The following is a 24,045-nucleotide window of genomic DNA, read 5'->3' on the forward strand; positions in this document are numbered from 1 at the left end:
TCCACCCCCAATAGACCCCATGGTTTAGAAGTTGAGGTTTTTCCTATCACACCATTAATTAGTCATTTGTTTTCCTTTTATTAAGTAGTCATTCTTGCTTGCAAAAAAGCATCAGTGTTCCACTGTTGAGTAAACATAAACTGAGCCAAAAGCAAAGGAACTTAACTTACAGCCTTTTCATAGATGGATGGGCAAGTTCTTCTAATTAATACTTGAAATATTAATAAGCAGCTCACAGCAGACTCCTACACTCCCTTCCACAATCCTAGTGAGGCCAAAGTCCAGGTTGGAAGCCACTGGAATGGATGATTTGCTAGTCTCCACGTGATGTCAAAATTCATGTCTTCCTTACCACATGTCTCCCCTTTACTCTTTGGAATCTCCTCACCTCCTCTGGATCCCCAACCTTGCCCACATAGCTCTGACATCCCCCAGGAACCCAGAGTTCCCAAGGCGGTAAGAAGCAGCCAGGAGGACCTGTTCTTCCATTGTAAGCCCTTGGCACCAAAACATGTATAATACTCAGATATTCCCATCCCCTGTCCCTCACTTCCCAAGTGTCAAGTGGAATGCCCTGCAAAAGGTTTCTCACTTGACTGTCAGATCAGAGGCCCCTGTTGTTACCCCATTTTACAGATAAGAAAACTAAAGCTACCGAGGTTGAGAGCACTGCACGCACCATCCCAGAGCAAAGCAGTCTGGCCTGGGCATCTGAACCCCTTTCCTGCCCCTGACCTCACCGTTCCCGTAGAGAAAGCTGGCCGTAGGTCATTAGGCTCCTGGGAAGCACCTCTGGCATCTTGGTCTCCCGAGTCCCTCTTGGTTCACCAGCTTCCTCCTCTTTTCCTGGGTAGCTGATCAGGGAGTGGAGCCTGAGCTTGAGCCAGCAGACGATCCGGATGGAGGCACGGAGGAGCAGGGAAAGCAGGTTTGCAGCCCCCGCTTTGTTCCCTAGCCTTGCTGCTCCGCTTGCCCTGCCCGCCGCCTCCTGCTAGCTCTGCAAGACACCCAGCTCTAAGGGGCCAGCACGTGGTGGGGACCGCTGGAGGGTGCAAAGCTCCTGCAAGCCCAGCTTAACCCAAGAACTGCACGCAAAACCTGAGGACGGGCCTGGTGACCGGGCTGACACGTCCGCTGATGCACACCGAAACAACTGAACCGGTGTTCAAATATTTAAGTACTGCCCGAGCCCAGGTCCTTCCTTTGCTGCTCTGGCCTCTCCCTCAGGACTCCCTAGATATCCCCGAGATCCAGTAAGTAAGTGGGTAGTGCTTGATCCCGCAGAAGGCTTTCAAGATCCTGTTCTAGAACTCAGGCTGGTCAGGGTGGGTGATTATTTAAGGGATCACTGCTGGCCCAGTGAGCTTGAGGTTCGAGGTGTTTCCGTGTCATGCTGTGGCCTGGGGAAAGCAAGGGGCTGGTGCCCTGGTGATCTGGCTTTTCTGTGGCGGTTCTGCCCACTGCAGCCTGAGCTGCGTTTCCCAGAGCCGACCCCGGTCATTGCCTTCTCTCTCAACATCGACAGGGGAGCACATGGGCTGCACCACGAGACAAGGCAGTGTTGTTCTGCGTGACAGCAGTTCTAGGCAGAGCCCCAGGCTTGCTTTTGTCTCGAGCTGTTTCTTGGCTGGAGGGACTAGCCATCAGTCAGGAGCAGCCCTGTTCTCTCTGAGCAGGGCTCTGGGTTCACAGACTGCAGCAGAAAAGCTCATCCTCCCATGAGGGCTGTCTCTGGTTTTCTGGCACTGACTTCTGAAGCCAGTGTCCCGGGGAGAAGCAGGTTGGCAGAGCCCTTCTCAGGCAAGCCTGGGGCCTGCTCTGTAACCCAGGTGAGGCCAGGTGAGTGGAGAGTCAGACCAAGGGTGCGGTCCTCCTGTCAGGTCCGCCAGTGCTGTTGTCCGTCTCACAGACCGACGTGCTCCCTGCGGTCCCGACTCTGGGCTGCCGCCTGTGGACGCCCTGGCCGAGCGGAACTGCGGCTCATCTCCTTGTTCTCTGTGTTCTTATAGCCTTTGGGTGGTTTTATCGTTACGATGGCAAATTCCCAACCATCCGCAAGGTAGGATGCGAGGCTGAGTGCTGTGCCATGTGCCACTAAGTTTGCTGTGGGTTTTGGCCTTTCCGAGCCTTGTTTCTTTTCCCGTGAACTCTAACCCGTGTGACCCGACCCGTTCACTTGGAGGGCTGACCCTGTCCGCGCCTCCCTGTCAGGCTGACGTCAAAGGCCCGGGCTCTGTCACAGAAGCATTGTCAGGGGGAAAGGATTCAGCGGGCGACATCCGCCCGGGTACCATCTGGCATCGCCTGGATCAGCATCAGCCCCAGGAGGCACAGGGCAGGGGCAGGGCCATGGCAGGAAGCTTCTACTTTGTTCCTCTGTCAACTAGAACCAGAGGCCAAGACCAGAAGCCACGGGCAGACAGTGGCATATCAGGCTGGGTATACACGGCACAGGTTACAAGACCAGCCGTGCCAGACAGAGACTGGCTGCCAGGCAGGGATTTGCCGCCTCGAGTTGAGATGAAGAGCCACACCAGTCCCAACTCCGTCCTGGAAATATCTACATGTGCTAGGATAATGCATTTTTCTGGTCTCTGGGGCCTTGAATTTTCTCTCTAAATCTTATTACTGCATCTGCAGGCCCCTGAGACTCTCGTCCTTTTTCTTTCCAAATCACTTTGGCATTTGATTATGAAAACGCCACTGTTAATATCTGTACATTGGATATTTGAAAGGACTTGGCATTTGGAAATCAGGCAACAGCATAAATCTGGGTGAACTCATTTAGGTGTTACCACTCGACTGGGTCTTTCTCAAGGGATGTTGGTTCCCCTGGAAACCACAGCAGTGGCAGCTGGGTGACCTTGATGATATGTAGCTTCTCCTTGCCTGTAAAATGGGAATACCTGATGTTCCGGAAACAGCTACCCCCTTCCTCCAACACGATACTGTTGTAAAATAATAGACGGCAATATTATTCCTGACAGAGGTTGACGTCTTTACCTAGGAACACAAATCATGATTTATATGACATTGGATCAACTTAGGACAGAGCACCACGGGGGATTCCTTTCCACACTGCCATGGTCTCAGAAAGGACCCAGTCTCAGAAGACTGTCTTTTTCATCCTACAGCCTGACTCTGTGGCTTAGGATGTGTCATCGGGTTAGATTTCTAATTCTCCTCTATGCACTCTCTATTAGAACTCACCTAGAGAGGACGGCACGCACACATACACATGCACACACACAAGATTTTACTGGGAAAAATAATTTAAAGGAGATGGATGGGTAAAATCTCCAGGTGCTAATAACCAGCCAGATTTAAGAGGACAAGTGTCTCCTCCACACACACACCTCCCACAGGAAACCATGCCGCTTGGAAATTGCTGTGGGTAAAGGAGACCCGTTCTCCTCTATTCATTAGTTCAGTATAACCGAATAGCTAGTATTTTTGTTTTCATTTCATTTCCAAAAGAGAGAAAGATTGCTTCCAGGTAGAAGCAAGAGCATATCCACCCCAGCTGTCTTTCCTTTCGGCCCAGACCAAAAGGACTATTCACCGTGAATTTAAGTGACAGCTAAAAGGAAAACAGAATCACATCCCTCGTGCTGGCTCTGAAATTCCACTGTCACTTTCTCCAGAGCCTGTGACACGCCTTGCGTCCCAGCAGCTAGAACACGAAGTCCCCAGGTAATTCACGTGGCTGTCTATGGCCATGATCGGCAATGCACAAAATTGCCCTTATTTGCAAAGATAAAGATCCAATGTCTTATTCCTAACCCGGTAGTAGGTCCCTCTGGGGCTCATGGTCCCCAGGCCTGTCGCTCCACCAAGTCTGCATCAGAGCCTGAAGGGTGCATGGTTCTGACTAAGCCTTTCACTAGAGATGCTTGAGTAAAACATGCAAACCAGCCCTACTTGCAGGAGCCCACTGTCCCACAGGGGAGATGGATTCACATGCAACTGAGTAACCTATATATTGGGCACCAGTATGAGGTCCGTAGACAATGCTATGGGATAATTTAACCTCCTGCATCAGTAAATAGGTGCTACTTTTTTGGAAATGGGACAGAAACTGTCACATCTGCCTGCCCCATCCAGGAGCCCTGGCTCTAAAATCTTAGCAGTGATAGTTTTGGGTTTTTTTTTTTTTTTTTGCGGGGGGAGGCTTGTTTTTTTTTTTTTTAACCAACAGAATGGCCATTCCTATCATGGTGGTACCTGTGAGAAGTCATGTCCTTATTCTAGCAAGCTACCATTAGGCAGAATGTTCTTGGCTCCACTTGGGGGAATTGTTGTCTGATCTATAATATGATGGCAGGGTTCATCTATCAACCCAGCCAAGAGTACAATGAACATGGTAGGCAAGGAACCAAGCAGGACTCCAAAGAAATGAGAATCATTTTCTCAAGTAGTTCATAAGACTGCCCTAGGGGGTGGGCCTCTATCCCCAAGATAGGGGACCATCTCCAAAGCACATTATCTGTGCATGGAAGTAGGGCTTGTCTTTAGGAGGGGAGGCAGGATAACTCAGTCATAGGTCCATAACTACACTCCCAAGTCTTTCCAGCTGTGGACAAAGTTTTATGTCCGGTGCTGAGAAACTCAGTTCTTCATTCCTGCCCTTAGATGCTGGAATGATTCAAGAATTCTGAGAGAAGACCCCTTGTTGGGGTGGGAGTGAGCTCTGTGAACAGATTTCCTCCTCCCCACAGAAATACCCCAGAATGCTGACTCTCTCTGCTGTCCCCTCTCCTGAGTGCTAATTCTGTCCTTTGTGCTGTGTGTGATGGGGCTGATGCTCCCTCCTGCCATCACCCCAGGTGCTGCCAGCTCACCCGGGCACAGGGGAAAACTTGTAGGACCTGGAAGACTCAGGTCCAGATCCTGGCACCACCACTGACTAGATGTTTGACACTGGGCAAGGGTTTTCACCTCTCTGAGCCCTGGCTCCTTCATCAAGAGAGTGAGGATAATACCTCCATATGAGATAATCAACATAAATCCCTTAGCACATAAGCAGTCCATAAACATTAGTTTTCTTCCTTCCTTATTCCTTGGCTTCCTTGCAACCCCATGGGAGGAGCAACCAGGAAAGTAGGTTTTATGGGTCCAATTCCACCAGGAAAGATAAGGAGTCTGTTTGCTTGGCATCTCCTATCCCAAATCCTCTCGAACCTTGACAGTCAGTTTAAAGCAGTGAGGCCATCCCCTTTCCCCACCCTCGTCTAGTCCTGTAGTTTCTGGCTAATGCTTAGTTCAGAGGGCCTCCACAGGATTAAATAGTCTGCAGCTTAAGCATCAGAGCAAAATCTGATGTTCCTCGCTCTGGGCTCCCAGGTCTGAGGCTGGCTCCCACCTCCTGCAGCTTAGGATCTCTGCAAATGAGGCTCACCACCTCGCCCACATTTTCTGTAGAATCTCCCAGGATGTATCTCTGTTGCCTAAACACGAAATACCTTTCTTTCCAGATAATGGAGAAGGCATGTGCCTAGATACTAGAACCTAATTCAGTGTATTTTATTTATACCATGCTTTCATGTTTATAAAGTTGTTTTGTAGATGTTATTTTATTGGCTCTGATGGCAAGCCTGTGGAGCAGGTATTTCTTCTGTTTTGGAGATGAGGTGAATCAAGCCCAGAGAGGTCAAAGAACTTAGCCAAGGTCACACAGCTGGCTAGGGAATGAGTAAGCCGGTTCTCCTGGCTGGCACAGGGCATGTGTCTCCCACTCCACAGTGGGTAGCAGCAGTTTGCCTGCCCTACACCTGAGGTCCAGTGCCCAGTGCAGAGGGGCAGAGTTGGGGGAGGGGCTCAGCACAGGGTTGTTTTCTGGTGCTGTCTGTGGACTGAATGCCCTGTTTGCTGTGCTGTATCAGCGTCAACACGACCTCGTAACCCTTGTCATGTAAACACTGCCAAATCTGCTCAGAAAGGAAAGGATAAGAAGAAAGCCAAGTACGACAGCCTGCAGGAGTTGAGAAAGAATAAGAAGGAACTAGAGTTTGAGCAAAAGCTTTACAAAGAGAAAGAGGAAATGCTGGAAAAGGAAAAACAACTGAAGATCAACCGGCTGGCCCAGGAGGTATGTGTCCTACTCAGAGGCCAGGTGAGCGTCCCAGGGCACAGCTTGGTTATTCCCCACCAAGCTCCCAGGGAACCAGCTGGAGTTGTTTTCCCCAAGTGGAGTCCAGGGATGGAGTGGGCCCTGCCCTTCCGCTCAGTCTAGAACGTGGGATCATCCCATCTGCCCAGGATCAAGGAGACTAGCCTCTGGCTTAGGTGTATGTTTGGAACAGACACTAGACTCCTTGCTCAGGTATGGGTCTGAGGCTAGCCTCTCTGCCCAGATTGTCACACTTAGGTTAACCCTTCACCCACCTGACTAGAGGTTTGAGTCTGTCTCCTCCATCCCAGCCCCACCAGAGTATGAGTCCAAGGCTAGGCCTGGCCAGCCTAGGGGTGGCTATGAGGTCTCCCTCCCTAAGTAGAGTAAGACCCTAAGGCTAACCCCTCTGCCTGGATTGTAAGAACTGAAGTTAGCCTTCCATCCATTTATCATCAGGTCCGAGTCTGTTTGGCCCCTCTACCCAGGTTATGAGTCCAAGACCAGACTTCCCTAACCTGCCTTGGCTCTGAGAGTATGGGTGTGAGGCTAAAACCCCTTTGTGCAGATGTGGTGTCTGAAGCTATTCCCCAATGAGGGTGAGGCTGCTTCCGTCAACATAGAATGCATCCAGGGGCTCCTGGGTGGCTCAGTCGATTAAGCGTCTGCCTTCAGCTCAGATCATGATCCCAGGGTCCTGGGATGGAGCCCCGTGTTGGGCTCCTGCTCAGTGGGGAGTCTGCTTCACCCTCTGCCCCTCCCCACTGTTCGTGCGTGCTCACTCACGCTCTCTCTTTCTCCCAAAAAATAAATAAAATTAAAAAAACAAAACAAAACATAGGATATATCCGAGGCTGGACCTCTTCAACCTGGAAATGTATCTAAGGTTGTCCCCTTCAAGATATGACAAAAGCAATCATCCAGCATGAGTAATTCCTATTTCCTAGGTGAGTTGGGTGACCTTAACACCCTAACTATTGGAGATGTTATTCGTTCTGCTTCTCTTTAATGCTTCCATGAATCAGAATGCCAAGCAGATTAGATTACAAAACCAGAGTAATCCTGGAAAATGTGAAGTGCATTAGGTCTGGCATTAGGAACGAATAAGCTACAAAATTAAAAATAAAATCCAACTTGTATTTCTGAGGACAAGGCAGCCTAGAGGGGGGAAAAAAGAGCAAAGTTAAACTTTTGGAATATGCTAGGAGCCTAAAAAAAGGACCACTGGAAAATCACAAGAGCCTCCGTGTTCGTGCGGACCCTGGGAGCTTAATCCCGATTAGTTCCACACCATGCACGAGCCCCTCCTCTGATTTGGCCTACAGGTGCTGTTAGTCCACCTGATTCCCCAGCACCCTCTCCCTCTTAATTTCCGCCTCTTCTGGGGCCAGGTGGAATAAGCCAGGGTCTTTTCCTGGAGAGTGGGCCCACCCAACAGTACTTTCTAAAGAAGTGTTTCTCTGCTGCTGATCTGAGTGTGCCACCCCCATGGGACGCAGTGTGCTCTTTGTCCTCACCTTTTTGCACTGTCCTTGGGTCCTAGGTGTCCGAGACAGAGCGGGAAGATCTTGAGGAATCGGAAAAGATTCAGTATTGGGTGGAAAGGCTCTGTCAGACGCGCCTTGAGCAGATTTCCTCTGCTGATAATGAGATGTCAGAGGTAACAGAGCCCTTCCTTCCCCAGAGGCCCTCCTGCTGCCTTCAGAACGACCCACTCTGGGGACAGCGGGGGGCAGGATGGCCACCCGCCAGCCTCCGTGTCCGCGGCGCCCCTACCAGCCCACTCTGCCTGGCTCTCTTGGGGAGGGGGACAGACCTGTATTTCTGGGCTTATCTCCAGAGTGACCACTACGTCCAAGCTCATCTGAGATGGTCTCCGTTAGGCATGTTGTCCTGGAGTCATTGCTCAGAGTGCCCCTCTCACTCTCAAGTCTGTTCCAGTTTAGATGATAACCTGTACAGTCACCTCACTCTTCACCCACACGTGGCATACCTTAGCACCACCCTGCATTTGGGCACGCCCTCCTAGCCACTTGGTGTGGGCTCACCTGAGCACCCAGGTGACAGAGAAGCGATACCCCCATGATTCTGGTTTGTGGGTGGTGGGTCTCCAGCAGCAAAAGAAACAGAAAAGCATTATACTCAGTATATTGTGAAGTGGAGCCCTAGTCAGACAATTACAGAACTTCCTTGCAACCCCCCAGATGACCACGGGGCCCCCGCCTCCCCCACCTTCTGTGTCTCCCCTGGTCCCACCCCTGAGACGCTTCGCAGGCGGGCTGCACCTCCACACCACTCACCTGGATGACATCCCCTTGGACATGTTCTGCTATCCCCCCAAGACTCCCTCCGCCTTACCCGTGATGCCCCACCCTCCACCCTCCAACCCATCCCTCAAGGTCCCTGCACCCCCTGTCCTTCCGTCGTCAGGCCATGTGTGTGCCCCATCTTCACCCTGGGTGCAACGCACTCCACCCCCCATTCCCATCCCTCCCCCACCATCTATTCCCACCCAAGACCTGACTCCTACCCGCCCGCTACCCTCGGCACTGGAAGAGGCACTGGGCAACCACCCCTTCCGTGCTGGGGACACAGGAGATCCAACAGAGGACTGGGAGGCAAAGAACCACAGTGGGAAGCCCACTAACTCCCCTGTTCCTGAACGGAGTTTCCCACCCACCCCAAAGGTATTGCTCCTGTTCCGCATGCTGTGCTGCAAAGCAGAAAGTGTGGGCAGGGCTGCTGTGGTTCCCCCCCCCCCCCCGCTGCTCTCACCAGTGGAGACTGGAAGAAACATCATTCCAACCCATTTTCCAGGCCTGAGCTCCCAACCCGCATGTTGAGGTCACCCTGCATGTGCGTGGTTTCTGCTGATTTTGAAGTACTATCCTGTATGGTGAATTGCCTGTGATACTTGTGATGAGCAACTGTATATCCATGTCTGTTGGTTTCTCTTTGCTCCTCTTGGCTAGTACGGGCTGGTAACATTCCCTGTGGTACTTGCAACGCTGCGTTACTGAATAACCAGAGCTCTATGTCACAGCCAGTCACTTTTCGATATAAGCTCAGAAAACCGGGAATATGGGAAATGAATCCCAGGTTAACCAGGGGGAAAGGAGGGGAGGAGAAGTGGCGGAGCAGTATTAGGATCTGTAAATGAAGTGATAACACTGTCTGGTGTAGTGTTAAGACATTACAATGCCATTTTCTATGGAGTTAGCCAATTCCATTGGCTTGAAGTATAATACCCAGAACTTTCTGGCCAGCTTCCAGCTACTGAAAAAATGAAGACAAAGAGTACCTAGAAATCTCCAAATTTCCTATAAAAAGACTAGGTTTCCCTCCCCCGCCCCACCTTGGATGTCAGGAGGCTGAACAGTGACCATTCTCAAAAAGACATATTTCTTATTAGTTGTTCTTGATCCCAAGACTATTTTGGAAGAGGCAATCCCCAAGGAAGATATGGAGCTTTGATCCCGTGGAGGGACAAACAAAATATTCCTCTGCTGCAGTAGCTGTGGGGCCAGGCTTGAGTCAGAGTTAAAAGCAGCTCACGTCAGCTAAGGGTGAGAGCTTTGAGAGAGGGCAGTCAGTAGTACCTCATCTGATTTTTATTAACCTTCCATGCATGGATTTGAGGCCCAGCATGAAGAGCAGAATAAGCATTTCAGAGCATTCAGGAGAGCTTGGGGGAAGGTGGGAGTAAAGCAAGTGCTAGGCACCAACAAGGAGGCAGCTTCTGGCAGAGGACTCTCAGGGGGACTCCTTCTAGACCTCTGTTGGACCTTGCAGCTCTGACAGAGATGTCTGTCCGTTCCAGGGATGTCTTGTCCTAGAGCTCAGCCAGGAGCAGGTTTACAGGGGACTGAGTTAGGCTGGCACAGAGGGTCATATCCTTCTTGTGAGTCCCCCTTATCAAGATGGGCAGCAGCTTTTCCTTGACAAATTTGATTCAATAAGCATTGATGGAGCACCAGCCTTGTGTCTTTGTGTGAGGAGAAGGGGAGCTTGGAGCCATGCTGCAGGGGACAGTGAGGAAATTGGCACACCCGTGCTTTCCCGGACTTTGCTGTCTGAAGGATGAGCAGCTGAGCAGACACGATTCAGCTATAAAATGGCCCAGGGCAGGTGCTATGGGGAGGATTCATTCTAATGGGAGGTTGAAGGAACCTCTGCAGAGTAAAGGGTTGATGAGCTGAGCCTTGAAGGATGACAGTGGTACGTGGAGGATGGGAGGAAGGGCATGAAAGGTACAGGGAACATAAAGATGGCAAGGAGGAACTCAGGAAGGAACTCATGAAGGAGCTTGCGCGTCAAGCCAAGGAGCTCAGCAGTCAGTGGGGACCCATGAAGAGTCTGGGCAAGGTTGTGATCCGATTCGATTTGTCTCGCCCACGGGGATGGAGTGCGTTAGAGCAGAGCAGACAGGTTGTGCCAGCTCTCCTGGATTCTGCTCTGACTGGTCCCCACCTCCCGTGGCCAGAGCCTCCATGCCCACCCGCCAGGGACAGCGGATGCTTTGTGTGCAGTCTGGGGAATGGAAGCGCAGCCAAAAGAGATAGCCTTTAGGGAGAGAGGAGGCTAGATGGCACCCATGGCCACAGAGAGAGAGCCTGGAAAGTGTATCCTCTTGAGTGACAGAGGCTGCTGGCGCCCCTGGAACTAGGCTCTGGCTCAAGTCCCTGATTTCTTAGAGCCACCCATTAGTTTCTGTGGTCTCAGGACACACTGTGGCCAATGGACTTCTTATCTCTCTGCTGAAGATCACACCCCTGGTACCTTCAACAGGGTGAATGAACCAGGGGGGCTCAGCATGTGCATGGTGAGGATTTGCATGTGTGTCAAAGCGTGGCGGTTGGCCTGGGCCACTCCCGTCATGCCCTCATGGGGGTTTCTTGTACACTAACCCTTGTAGACATTTTGCCCAAGCCCACAGCCTCCACGAGGCCCTGGCGTGTCCACTATCTCCAAGCCCGTCATGGTCCCCCAGGAGTCCAACTTCATCTACAGGCCAGCTGTGAAATCTGAGGTCCTGGTAAGCCCCTCGGGTCCCCTCCAGGGCATCTCCAGAGGAGCAGACAAGGGCTGTCTCCTCTGGCTTCTCCTGCCCCTGGAGGGAGAGTGAGGTGGGACACAACCGCACATTAAGAGCCAGCTCTTGACTTCTCCTTGACCAAGAGATGAATCCATGTGGGTACCAAACAGGCTGGAGCTCCCTCTAGAAGTAAGAATGGTAACAGCTCAGACTTACTGTGAGCCCACCGTGTGTCAGGATACTGAGGCTTAAGAGGGGGTACGTCGGTTGCCCCAGGCAGAGCCAGATCTTACCACTTACTCCAGAGTGTCTCAGACTCCAGAGCTCAAGCTCTTTCCCACATTGCTATCTTGCCAAACCTCCAGTGATTCCCCTGGCCCTGGCCTCGGCCCCTAAGGCCTGGCGAGGCACGACACAGAACACCCTCAGATGGGGGACCATCCAAAGCGGAGCCACTCACTCTGTCCATCTCGACACTCACTGCTCCCTGGACTGGGAGTGTGAGGCATGGTCCTGGGGGAGCAGTAGGGTCCTCCCACCCCCAGTCGCCTATGGCTGAGGGACTCATGTGGGGCCCCATGTCCCGGGGGGTGCCAGGCACTGACTGGCCTCGCACCCATGGTGGGAAAAGAGTCATGCCAGAATTGTTCTTCCCCTTTCAAGGAAACCCTATCCAAATGTCAGAGCAGGACAGCTCAGATACTTATTTTGAGCTTTTGCTGTCCTGTCAGGTCCCCAAAGAGCAAACTTCATGCCCCTGTGATAACCCGTGTTGGTGCCCCCGGGGAGTGTTCTCTGTCCCATGACAAAGGGTGGTGTCTGCTTGACTAGAAGCAGGTAGCAGCTGTACCTGGGGGCGTCTGGCCGGCCCCTGACATACATCAGGCTGTGTCGACTCGGAGCGGGATGTTGGCAGGGCAGCCCCAGGCTGGCAGGCCCGGGGTTTGGCACCAGAGGGCACACGAGGCCTATTGGTAATGTCCAGCGTGGAACTTTTTTTTCTTCTGGCAGCCACAGGAGATGTTGAAGAGGATGGTGGTTTATCAGACAGCGTTCAGACAAGTAAAGCGATACCCGTCGTGTGTCTGTAACCCTCCCCGCCACCCCTGTCCCTCCCGCTCCGACTTCTCTCTCTGGGAGTACCAGCCGGCGCTGAGGCGGCCCCAAGGGCCCTCCACCAGAGCCTCAGGCCAGAGCTGTGTCCCTGTTGCCTGCAGCCAGGAGTGGGGAAGGGTCCTCTATCAGGAGGGAACCCTGGCTTCATTAGACCCCATGCCCCAGCTGAGAAAGCAGCAGGATCCCTGAGGGCTCTGCCCTTTTGCTACTGTTTGTTCAAAGAGGAGCAGGGCAGAGGGAAGCTGCAGAGGGTCACAGAGGCCAAGATGGGCCCCTCCCTTCAGCCCTAGGAGAGAAGGTGTCTCCCTGCCTCTTCCCCTGTCTGTCCCCTCGAGGCAGCTCACAGCTTTGCCTGGCACTGAACCAGTCAGGGAGGAAGTGGTAGTCCAGGTCCTCCACCTGCCCGGGGTGCTCCTGGGCACAAGGATGTGGATGTCCTTCCTGGCCTGTGAGTTCTGTCAGGCAAGCAGCCACTTACTTTCCCACCTCCTGGGGACTTCTGTTCCCAAAGCCAGACGCTGGGTTGGCGGTCTCACCAATGGTGGGAGAGATCCCCAGGTAGAGAAAGATACTGCAGCCAATCTCACCACTAACCCACCACCAGACTCCAGGCTGATGTGACTATAGGTGGAGCGACAGGGAAGTATCAGCTTCACAGAGACACATGGGAGTTTGCAAAGGAGGCTGCTCCCAGCCCAGGACTGAGGAGTGACGGGAGACTGTCACTGTGCCAAGCACTATTTCTAAATACTTTATGTATATAAACTCATTTAATCTTTGTAGCAACCCTAGGAGGTAAGTAGATGAGAAACTGAAGCCAAGACGTTAGGAAATGTGCCCATGATGGCACAGCTCCTGTCAGGCCCTGGATTTGCATCCAAGAGGTCAGGCTCCACAGTCGGGCTCCTACGTGCTCCACCATCCCACCTGGCAAAGCGCATTATCTGATCATGAGATAGACATTTCAGCCCTTGCTGTTTAGGGCACAGACAGCCCTCAAAGGGAGAGTGGCTGGAAGGGAGGAGCCCGAGGACCCAGACTGGAAGTCAAACCCTTGCTCCACTACCCACTGGCTGGGTGACCTTGGGCATGAATGTCACCTTTCTGGGCCTCAGTTTCTCCATCTGTTGAAGGGTTGGGCTCCCTCTTCAAGGGCTGACCAGCTGTAGTGGCTTATAAGTCTATGATCTAAATTCACACAAGACACAAACCCTTGCCATCATGCCCATTCTGAGAGCTGATTCTCACAGGGAGGGAGAAGGGGAAGCCCATAACCAGCACTGTCCAGCTTTCTAGAAGAAATAGCCAGAAGTAGTCAGGGCCCTCAGGGAAAGGGCATTGACTCCATATCCTGCCTCTTGACCTCTCCTGCCCATGGATTTGCTGCATCCCTTCCTCTGTCTGCTGCCCTGATGCCCAGAGACTGACCTGGGAGTGGCTGTGGGCTTCGAATGGGGACAGCCTCCAAACTCCCAGGGTCTGTGGGGCTGCGCCTGGGCAACAAAGCCTGGATGAGGAGGGAGGGCAGACTGGTGCCCAGGGAGCCACCTGCGGATGTTTGGTCCTCATCTTGTGCCCAGAGTGTGGTTGCAGCATGCTGGGCATAGAGAAGGCAGTGGCCTCCCCCTGAGGCTGACCACAGGCCTCAGAGGACACTTGGTGTGGCCCAGGGAACTGTGTGCTGGGGATGGCTCCCCTCAGTCCAGCAGGGCCTACCTGGGCCCCTACTATAGGGCCTCTCCTCTGCTCCTGCCTGCCCATGGGGACTAACTGAGGCTTTGCTGCCTAGGACTTGGCGTGCCTGGCGCCCGAGTCTGTGGACCCCCAGCTCCTGCTCTCTGTGGGGGATTCCTAGGAAGGCAGTGTGTGCTGACTCTGCCCCCATCTTCCTTCTTACCACCTTGTTTCTACATCCTGGGGACACTGTTTCCACAGCCCTCACCAAGCCAGGTTCCCTGAGATAAGTCTCCTCCTTCATCCTCTCCTGGCTGAGGGTCTGGGAGGCCTCTTACGTTCTAGATAAGCATTACATTAAGAACAGTGCTGGGCACTGGGCAGGCACAGACACCCCTGTTCCTCTTGGAGCCTGACATCCCTTTGCACGGCCCACTGCCCTGTGCCCCAGTCAGCTTGTGGCTGGATTCCCTAGGAAGAGCTACCTCTTGAGCATTGGTGTCCTTCTTTGGGGTCAGAGCACCGGGTGAAGAAAGGCAGGCCTTCACCCTCAGAGCCTGAACCTGGCCTCGCATGAGCACTTGGAGGAACTCAGGGAGGACCTAAAGGACCTGAGGCTGTGGGCAGGTGACAGCTTAAGCAAGGCCAACACAGGCCGGTCAGACCACCTGGACATCAGCAGGCGCCCCTGCCAGCCACGGACGCCCACCCCGCTGCAACAATGCAGGGTCCGGGGCTGGGCTCCTCCAAATGCTTCCAGAGCTTCCTGCTTCTCCCCGGGGAAGAGGTGCTCTGGCTACTGGGGTTTCCAGCCTCCTCCGCATCCGGGCCACATCTGGCCCCCCACTCTCTCCCCTACATCTGACCCATTCGAGTCTTCTTCCTCTGCCCTAAGCTTGCTTCCTGCAGTGACCCTCAGAAAACTCTGCTCTGTGGCCCTAACACCCTCCCTTTGCTTCCAGGATTTCCGGAAATATGAGGAAGGCTTTGACCCCTACTCCATGGTGAGAGATAACTCTCCTCCCCTGGGGAGTCATCCCAGGACTGTGGGTGGGGGGTTACAGCATGCTCCATTGTGGTGCATTCGGGGCCCTGGGGGTCCCACGGATGAGGTGGGGCATGTGAGGAGACCCAGGGAGCCCCATCTGCTCTTTTCTGTGAAGGCTCATTGCAAACAGCATTCTAGTGTGACCCATAGGACTGGCGTGTGTGTTGGGGCACAGTGGGGTTATAAGAGCTGTTACACTTGCTGAGCACTGACTATGTATCGGGTGCTATGTGATTTTCTGGCTGCTTATAGGGCATGTCTTTGCCCAGCCCTCACAATATTCTCAGGAAGAATGGATCTGGGATTTCTGTGGTCACCTCTTTGTGTGTCCATGTGGCCCCCATGAGGCCTGGGACCCCCAGGTGAAGACCGATGGGTGTGGGGCTGGAAAGGATCCCCTTGTCCATGTACTCTGTGGGACCCCCACCCTCATCCTCCAGGCAGACTCAAAGTTCCCCACTATCTGTTCCCTCTAGTTCACCCCAGAGCAGATCATAGGGAAGGATGTCCGGCTCCTGCGCATTAAGAAGGTACGTGGGCACATGAAGGTCAGGCAGGCCACCACCCTTCTCTGCCCCAGCCCCCTCCCATCTTGGTGCCCTGCTTCTCCTACTCTGGAGATGACTTTTGGGTGACTCCTTAGATCCCTACCCTTTTCTCCCTCAGGGACATCCCCTCCTGTGGTGGGACCACACACCCAGGCCCCACTCAGTGTCCATGCCCCCGTTCCTCCCTGATGGCATTGTCATTGGCCCCATGACTTCTCTGGCCCTCTTTGTAGCCCTGTCAAGAGGATCCTGGGTACCCAGGGGTGCACAGGCTGCTATCTGCTTGGCTCTTGAAGGCCTGTTTTTCTCCACCCAGGAGGGGTCCTTAGATCTGGCCCTAGAAGGCGGTGTGGACTCCCCGATCGGGAAGGTGGTCGTCTCGGCTGTGTATGAGGGGGGAGCTGCTGAGCGGCACGGTGAGTGGGGACCATCCATGCCCCAGTTTGGGGATGGTACGGTGGTTTTACACAGGCCCAGGAAAGCACACGCTGCCCACTTGGAGTGGTCCGACCGTTGCTCAAGAATTCCCCCATCTGGATCCACCCGTCCATCTTCTGAGTCCCACACATTGCCCGTGGGCATATGACGGTGCCAGGACTATGGGTGTACAGTCAACCAGACCCCACCCTGCCCTGCGGGGCTCCCCGTCTAGTGGTGAAAACATGCTCAGAATTGCCAGATTCCAGCCATAACAGGGCAGCCAGCTGACAGACAGTTGTGGGACCCTGAGGGGCCCCTGACCCACCAAGGGAAAAGGGGGCCATGGGGGAAGGCTCCCTACAAGCATCATACCTGAGCTTAAAAGGTAAGTCAATGTTAGCCTCATGATGGTGGGAAAGAACTTTCCAGGAAGAGGGGGCAGCACATGTAAAGGCAGGAAAGAAAGCATCCAAACCTTCCCTGTCCTTTTAATAATAAGGGCTAATGTCTATGAAGAGCTCACCATGTGCCAGATGTGACTCTAAATATCTGCACCTACTCTGTGTCTGAAGCATTCACGTGTATTATTAACTCGTTTAATCCTCACGGCAGCACCGAAAATAGGTACTGTAATTACTCTCATCTTACAGCTTAGGAAACCGAGGCACAGAAAGGTAAAATGCTTGTTCAAGGACCCACAGCCGGTAAGTGGTGGAGGCAGGACTGGAGCCCAGGCCATTTGGTATTTTGCTTTACTCTTGCCTTAAACCCGCTCACCTGCCCAAGAGTATCTGCGACTCACCATTAGCGGTTTCTTCTTCCAAAGCCAGGAGCATTTTCAATAGTCTTGGGTCTTTTGTGAAGGAATCAGTGGCCTCGAAGGAGGAGCCTTGGGCCCCTCACCCTTCCAGGCCCGAGCAGGTATCCCATGGTATGGTCCCTCCTGGGCAGGTGCTAGGCTGCAGTCGGTAGAATGGAAGGTGGGTGAGCCCTTGAGGCGGGAGGCAGAGTGATGGGAAAGTCACCTGGTTCTGTGGGCTACAGAGGCGAGTCACCAGAATAAATGGGACCCTCCCCTCCTTACAAAGCGCCAGCCCAACCGCTGCCTTGTTGCTCCTGAGGTTCCATCTGGAATTCGTACAAAAGGAAAAAGTGAAAGTCTCCTCTCCCCAGGCCCACTGGCCAGAGGAAGCTGCTGTCTACAGCCTGGTCCCACACTGCTTTGGACATACCAGCAGCTGGTGACCTTTTCTCCGGGAGCAGTGTTTTAAGCCACTGCCACATCATCTTCAGTATCAATCACTACATTCCTCTGGTCTTCATGCCTACAAGACTTCTGGGTGATCTATTTCAACATAAACCAGAGAATGTGCTGTGGACACCAGAACTAAGAAAAAGTCCTTAAAAAACATTTTTTTAAAGGTTCTGAAGTTGAAGATGTATGAGAAACCATGCACAATCTATCTACTTCTTGGAGAGCCACAATACATATTAGCATATTCAAGGCTCTGACAAGCTCTGCAGTGAATAACTCTGCTTAGCTTATAACTCAGCTCTTCCCAAATTTATTGGACTAGAGGTCATCTTACCCAGGAAGACCTTTAACATCATTCATTTGTTCGAGAAATATATTAAGTTCCCATTTTGTGCTAGGTATTATGGTAAGTGCTGTGGACATAGTGGTCAACCAAAGAGACGGTCCTTGCTCTCGTGGAGCTGAGTCTGGTGGGAGCGACCATCAGTCAACAAATATATAACTATAAATTATGAAAATGCTCTGCAGGAAGAGACTGGGATTCTTTGAGAGAACGATAGGAAAGACCTGCTTGAGATTGCGTGCAGGTCAGAGCAGTTCTCTCTGAGGAAACATTTCATCTTTTTTTTTTTTTTTTACATGGCAGGCAAACATTTAGTTATTTTAATATACAGAGAACATACAACCTAATAAAATGTCACAAACCCAACATAAAAAAATAGGTAAGAATAACTATAAATGGCTTATAAACCTGCAGGATGAATCCAACTCTCATAATTACATAATTATGACATTTTTAATTTTTTATTGTTATGTTAATCACCATACATTACATCATTAGTTTTTGATGCAGTGTTCCATGATTCATTGTTTGTGCATAACACCCAATGCTCCATGCCGTACGTGCCCTCTTTAATACCCATCACCAGGCTAACCCATCCCCCCCCCCCCCCCTCCCCTCTAGAACCCTCAGTTTGTTTTTCAGAGTCCAACATCTCTCATGGTTCGTCTCCCCCTCCAGTTTCCCCCCCTTCATTCTTCCCCTCCTGCTTACTTCCTTTTTTTTCTTATCATATATTATATTATTTGTTTCAGAGGTACAGATCTGTGATTCAACATTCTTGCACAATTCACAGTGCTCACCATAGCACATACCCTCCCCAATGTCCATCACCCAGACACCCCATCCCTCCCATGCTCCCCCACTCCAGCAACCCTCAGTTTGTTTCCTGAGATTAAGAATTCCTCATATCAGTGAGGTCATATGATACATGTCTTTCTCTGATTGATTTATTTCACTCAGCATAACACCCTCCAGTTCCATCCATGTCATTGCAAATGGCAAGATCTTGTCCCTTTTGATGGCTGCATAATATTCCATTGTGTGTGTGTGTGTATATTAGCTTAGCTAATATAAGCTAAGCCTATATATATATATATATATATGACATCTTCTTTATCCATTCATCTGTTGATGGACATCTTGGCTCTTTCCACAGTTTGGCTATTGTGCACATTGCTGCTATAAACATCGAGGTGCATGTACCCCTTCGGATCCCTACATTTGTATCTTTGGGGTAAATACCCAGGAGTGCAATTTCTGGATCATATGGTAGCTCTATTTTCAACTTTTTGAGGAACCTCCATACTGTTTTCCAGAGTGGTTGCACCAGCTTGCATTCCCACCAACAGTGTAGGAGGGTTCCCCTTTCTCTGCATCCCTGCCAACATCTGTCTAGGAAACGTTTCATCTTAGCCCTAGAAAAGAGAAGAAAGGGGCAGGGGTGGCAAGTGTCCCAGGTAGAATAGCATGTGAAGGCTGTGGGGTAGGAAGGAGCTTGGCCTAGTCAGGGGCCTGATGGAGACTGGCAGGGTTGGCACACAGACAGGAGAGCTCACAGAACTAGCTCATATTTCTGATAACTTCATGGACAATGCAGGTCTGCCTCCCTCTGTAATAGCAGAGGCCTGTACAAAGGCTAGGGAGGCAATGGTTCATCATTGGTGTCCTGATTCTACTGAGCTGGGGTGAGGGAGTATGGACAGGGTGGGTAGTAAGCGCTCTTTGAGTAACCTGGTGGATTGTTTCCCCTCGTGCCTTCTGAGCCCATCAGAAGCCGGGAGTCAGGCTCCTTCTGCACCCCTCCAGTGACCTCCTGCCCCCCACCTTTGTCAAGTCCTGGGCCAGGCACACATCACAAACGGCCCAGTTGACCAGTCAACCTCATCTTGCAGGTGGCATTGTGAAAGGGGATGAGGTCATGGCGATCAATGGCAAGATCATGACGGACTACACCCTGGCCGAGGCTGAGGCCACCCTGCAGAAGGCCTGGAGTCAGGGGGTAAGAGCAAACCCCCTCCCTGTCTCCCTCCCCTGCCTGCCTGCCTTAAACCCTAGCCTCTGCAGCCAGAGCTTAGTCAGGATGCCCCATCCCAGGGCGGGTATCCAGGGACCAGGAAATTCTTGGGTGACATCCACATAACCCATCCAACCAATGGTCTCAATATGACACGATGAGATTCAGAAAAATAAATGTCAGCTCCTGACCTTGAGTCCAAAGAGCAAGTGGCACAAATACAGACTCCAGAAGACAAAGTATGGCAACCCATGCAAGAAAAAGACTTAAGGTCTTCTCTAAGTGCACACTGATCAGGAATCAAAAATGCTTGGGGCTACTGGAAAGCATTAACAGAAGTAGAGGGTGCCCGAAATGGAAGAGGGTCTGGTGGTAGTCTGATCTGTGCTCATTAGCCACTTGGGTCGAGGCCACCATATAAGGTCTCTCAGGTTATGCACTGCACAATCCGAGGGGATGCCCTCCTACAGATTACAGTGTGGATGGTGCCCTCTCATGTTGTGCAGTGCACAACCTGTGCAACTGTATGCAGGCAGCTGAGCCTGAGCTATTAAGTTCAGAGCCGAGGAAGCTGACCAGATGGGCCTGGGACCCACATGAAGGGATGTAAATAAGAGAAGACTCACGGGTAACATGATGACTGTCTTTGATTATCTGAAGGGCTGCATTAGGGTAGAGGGAGCAGAAGTGTTCTCTATGTTTCTTGAGAGCAGAACTAGATTGGATGGAGGGAGTCCTGAGGAGAGCTTTCGGTGTAATGTTAGGAGCTATTGCATGGTAGACGGGCCCAGTGATATTTCACATACTTTTTATTGGATATACCCAAGCCAAGGGTGGACAATGATGCCATTGAGGGGATTCAAGTGTTAGGGACAGAAAGCTAAGCCTAAAGTTCCCTGATTGGATATGCTTCAGAGTGACCTGGGGAGCTAGGACCTCCCCCAAATCTCCAGGGGCCAAGTCTATGAGTCTAGAGTTTTAAGAAGTCCCCCAGGTGGGTCTGAGATTACTGCCTGGCCCTGGTCCACAGATCAACATTTGGGAACTTCGTGTCCTTCAAGGGTCTGTAAATCTTGGCCTCTATGGTTGTGAAGGCCCAGAGACTGAAAGCTACCCCAGATCATGGGTCCGCACAGTGAGGCCAATGCCCACCAGGAGGCCCTCCAGCCCCACCGGGGCCCACCTCCCCGTGGGAAGAAGGCCCCAGTCAGCTGATCCTGAGCCACGGCGCCCAGGAGTGAGAATGGAATGTCAAGGGAAGACATACCATCGATCCCTGAGCATGCCCCAGAGTCACAGGGCTTCTTCCCACAGGACTGGATTGACCTTGTTGTTGCCGTCTGCCCCCCCAAGGAGTACGACGATGAGCTGTAAGTGTGCGCAGCACCTGGCCCTCTGCTTCCTCCCTCTCCTCCTCCAGAATCTGGGCCACCTTCTCCCAGTCTACCCTCAGCCTTCATCCAGCCTGTAGGATTGGCCCGGGCACACAGCTTCTCACAGTCATCGATCCTAAAAAGCTCCCGGGCCAGAGAGGGCCTAGAACTAAGTCACTGGGTCACCCTGTCAGCATTGTCAGAGCTGCTTCCTAGACTGCCTGGTCCAGATTCTTCTTCACATATGAAACACTGGGGCCCAGACACAGTCAAGGTCTCAGACCAAGAACACGATGGAGTCGGGACAAACTCAGGATTTCTGGTTCTCCACTCAGGACCTCATCCCCTGCACCATCATTAGCTAGTTTAAAGATTTCCTTGTCTTTTACTATCTAGTAGTTCTGCCGGCTATGTAACTGCATTCCCTCGCGCTGCATCTCTAAGCAGCCAGGACCACGGGGTTCAGCCCCCTCCCGCAGGATCCCCAGGGAGCTTGGGCCGGTCTCCATCTTGCTCTACAAGCCCCTATGTCTGTCTCCCCTTGTGTCCGTTTTGTTCCTGTCTCTGTATCTGCATGGGTCCCTCTATCTTACTGTCTCTCTCTCTCTGTCTCTCCTTTCCCTCTGTCCCTCTCCTGCATCTTTCCCGTCAGTCTCCCCCCTCCCCATCTGGCCCTCTCTCCTTCATCCTTCTCCCCCTCTCTCTTCACCTGTCCTTTTCTTGCTTCCTCGATTCCTGGCTGGAGTCGGTGCCAGCCTTTGTTACTGTGTATCCATCTCTCTCCTCTCTCTCTGTCTCTGTGCCTCTCTGCTGTCTAGTCTCCAGCCTCATCACCTTCCTACCACCCACACACGTGTTCTTCAGCCCCCTGCTTGCCTTTTCTTCCTCTGGCCAGCATGGGCTGAGTTCTGTGCACATCTAGGAGAAATCAAGGTCTTGTAGCAACTAATTCTGGACCCAGAGCCTAGGCAGGACCCGAGGCAGGAGGCAAGTGAAGGGAAAGGTCTGATGGGGCTCTGCCTGGAAATAACCAAGCCCTGTTTTGTGTTTCCTGCTCTGCTCTGCATATGTAGCTCTTCTCTTCCCTCTGCAGCCAAAAGCCCCCAGCTGGTCCGAAAGGTCCTTGAAGACCGTGCTCCCGTGCCCAGACACGGGGTCCTCCTGCAGCTGGAGCCCGGCAGCCCCCTACGGTGAATAGGCAGGCGGGCTGCAGGGCCCTGTCTGTCCATGCTGCGTGCAGGGGCCGTCTGCTGCCCGAGCTGGAGGGTTCTTTGGACTGGCGTCTGGAGGGCTGCACGAGGCACCATCCCTGGAGTACCATCCAGGCCTGCTGTGAGCCACTCTGGGATTTTGTCCAACTCAAAGACCCTCCTGCTCAGGGAAGGCAAGCAGAGCCCAGTCTGTAGCATGCTTGGGGTCTGGGTATCCTAACAGCCCTTGAGACCCGCCATGGGTCCCACGCGATGCCCACAGGAGCAGGATGGAGCAGTGAGCACCATTCTCTGCTGGGCACAGACAGTGCCTCAAACCAGGCATGACGGGCTGGGTGAGCCCAAGGGAGTACAGCCTGGATTTGCCCCCAGAGGTGGCCTCAGCAAAATGTGCCTCCCTTCCCTGGGGTCACCACCCTCTGGGAGCCCCTGCTCCTCCGGGCCCCCGTGCTTGGGCAGAGCCAGGGCAGTTCAGGCTGGTCCAAAGAACCAGGGTTGGCCTATAGGAGCTGTTCATGTCCTGTTGTGACTTGTCATGGCCTGAGCCCAGCTTGGGCCAAACTGTCGTCTGTGCCTTCTATCTCCCTTGGCTCCGGCTCTCTTGACAGTGTCCTCTGGGGGCCACTGCAGAGCCCGGTTTGGGGCTGTGTTTCCCACTCCGCAACAGAGCGGGCTGGTGGCCATGAACTGGTGTTTGGCGTGGCCTGAGCCCCACCACTGGCAGTTTCTGGGGCAGACCCAAGCCCGGACTTGTTGACTTTTCTGTTACAAGTTTCTCAAAACATTAGGGCCTCACGCTCCCAAGACAGTTGACCTGCTATGCCACGGCTCCTGGGATGGCCTCAGTGGCCCTGTGTTTTCTGCCACTTGTCGTGTGCCCTTCATGAGGGACCCCAGCTCTCTGCCTTCTGGTCCCCTCCTAGCTTACTGCACGTATCCCTTCTACTCTCCCTGGCCTCCTGTGGGCTCTGGCTGTGGTTGCTGTGGAGCTGCTTGGGACCCGCCTTGCGCCGCCAGGCTGGGGGCTCCCTGGGCTGAGTGTGTACCCGCAAGGCCCGCACCCGCCTGCTCTGCTTCCTCTGCCCCACAGAACCTTCTTCTAAAGTCCAGAAGGAGAAACCAAATTCACCCCGAGAAGCCAGGGAGCTCCGGACCCACCCTCCTGAACACAGAGCCTGGAACCAGCCTTGAGAGATGCCAGTGGGCAGGCACCCTGGAAACCTACAGCCAGCACCCAAGGATTTCCGACTCCCATTGGCCCTGAATTAGGGCTGCGTAAGGAACACCACAGGCCACTCCCCTGAGGGTCACCACAGAGGGAGGAAGTAGCAGTTCCAAAGAGGGCCCCTGGGATCCGGACTCTCGTTTCTTTCTTCCAGTCCTGTGAATTTGGTCTCTCCCAGCCCTGGGATCTCAAGAGTCAGTCAAGGGAATTCTCAAGAAATCACGAGTTGTCCCTTGAATTCTGACAGGACCTGACTCCTGGGTCTCTCTGCCGCTCCCGCTCCTCTTGCTCCTGCTAATTGCTGCCACAAACCTTCCTCTGAACTCATTAACAAAATAAATTGCTTTCCCCTGAAACAAATAATACATTATATGTTAATAAAAACAAATAAACTGCCTTCATTTCCAGCTTCCAGGATTGGGTGGATGGGGGCAGCAGATTCAAGACTCTCAAATAAAAAAAACATACAGTCTCGGCCCTTCAAAAGTGGGAAACAGGACTCAGTGCTAGGATCTGGGTCTGACATGAAGGACAAGATGAAATGGCCATGGCTGGCTTGGGGCAGCGGGGCTGGGGCCACAGGAGATGGGCTAGGCTGGGCTTTGTGTCTTCTCAGAGAAAGATGGCAGGAAATGAAGCCACGCGATAGGGATTTTGCTCAGTTCCAGAAAGCA

The 24,045-nt window shown here is 52.7% G+C and overlaps 1 protein-coding gene across 2 annotated transcripts in view; it reads left to right on the forward strand.

Moving 5' to 3' along the window:
* Window positions 1-23,778, forward strand: part of USH1C (USH1 protein network component harmonin) — a 46,458-nt gene extending 22,680 nt beyond the window's left edge. The window contains exons 15-27 of one of the 2 annotated variants that reach the window (XM_025894471.2): window positions 2,010-2,059; window positions 5,936-6,088; window positions 7,653-7,769; window positions 8,314-8,796; window positions 11,025-11,144; window positions 12,156-12,206; window positions 14,897-14,938; window positions 15,459-15,512; window positions 15,847-15,946; window positions 19,441-19,547; window positions 20,862-20,932; window positions 22,009-22,108; window positions 23,231-23,778. In XM_025894471.2, coding sequence (XP_025750256.1) covers window positions 2,010-2,059; window positions 5,936-6,088; window positions 7,653-7,769; window positions 8,314-8,796; window positions 11,025-11,144; window positions 12,156-12,206; window positions 14,897-14,938; window positions 15,459-15,512; window positions 15,847-15,946; window positions 19,441-19,547; window positions 20,862-20,932; window positions 22,009-22,108; window positions 23,231-23,410 — 1,628 coding nt within the window. In that variant the 3' untranslated portion in view covers window positions 23,411-23,778. Of the gene's footprint in view, window positions 1-854; window positions 929-2,009; window positions 2,060-5,935; window positions 6,089-7,652; window positions 7,770-8,313; window positions 8,797-11,024; window positions 11,145-12,155; window positions 12,207-14,896; window positions 14,939-15,458; window positions 15,513-15,846; window positions 15,947-19,440; window positions 19,548-20,861; window positions 20,933-22,008; window positions 22,109-23,230 lie in introns of both variants that reach the window. The other variant, XM_073883015.1, reaches the window with a different exon arrangement.
* The last annotated feature ends 267 nt before the right edge of the window (window positions 23,779-24,045 follow it).

This window comes from Callorhinus ursinus, unplaced genomic scaffold, assembly GCF_003265705.2.
Source record: "Callorhinus ursinus isolate GAN/ISIS: 27379988/994484 unplaced genomic scaffold, GSC_fseal_2.0 scaffold49, whole genome shotgun sequence".
Lineage (NCBI taxonomy): Eukaryota > Metazoa > Chordata > Mammalia > Carnivora > Otariidae > Callorhinus > Callorhinus ursinus.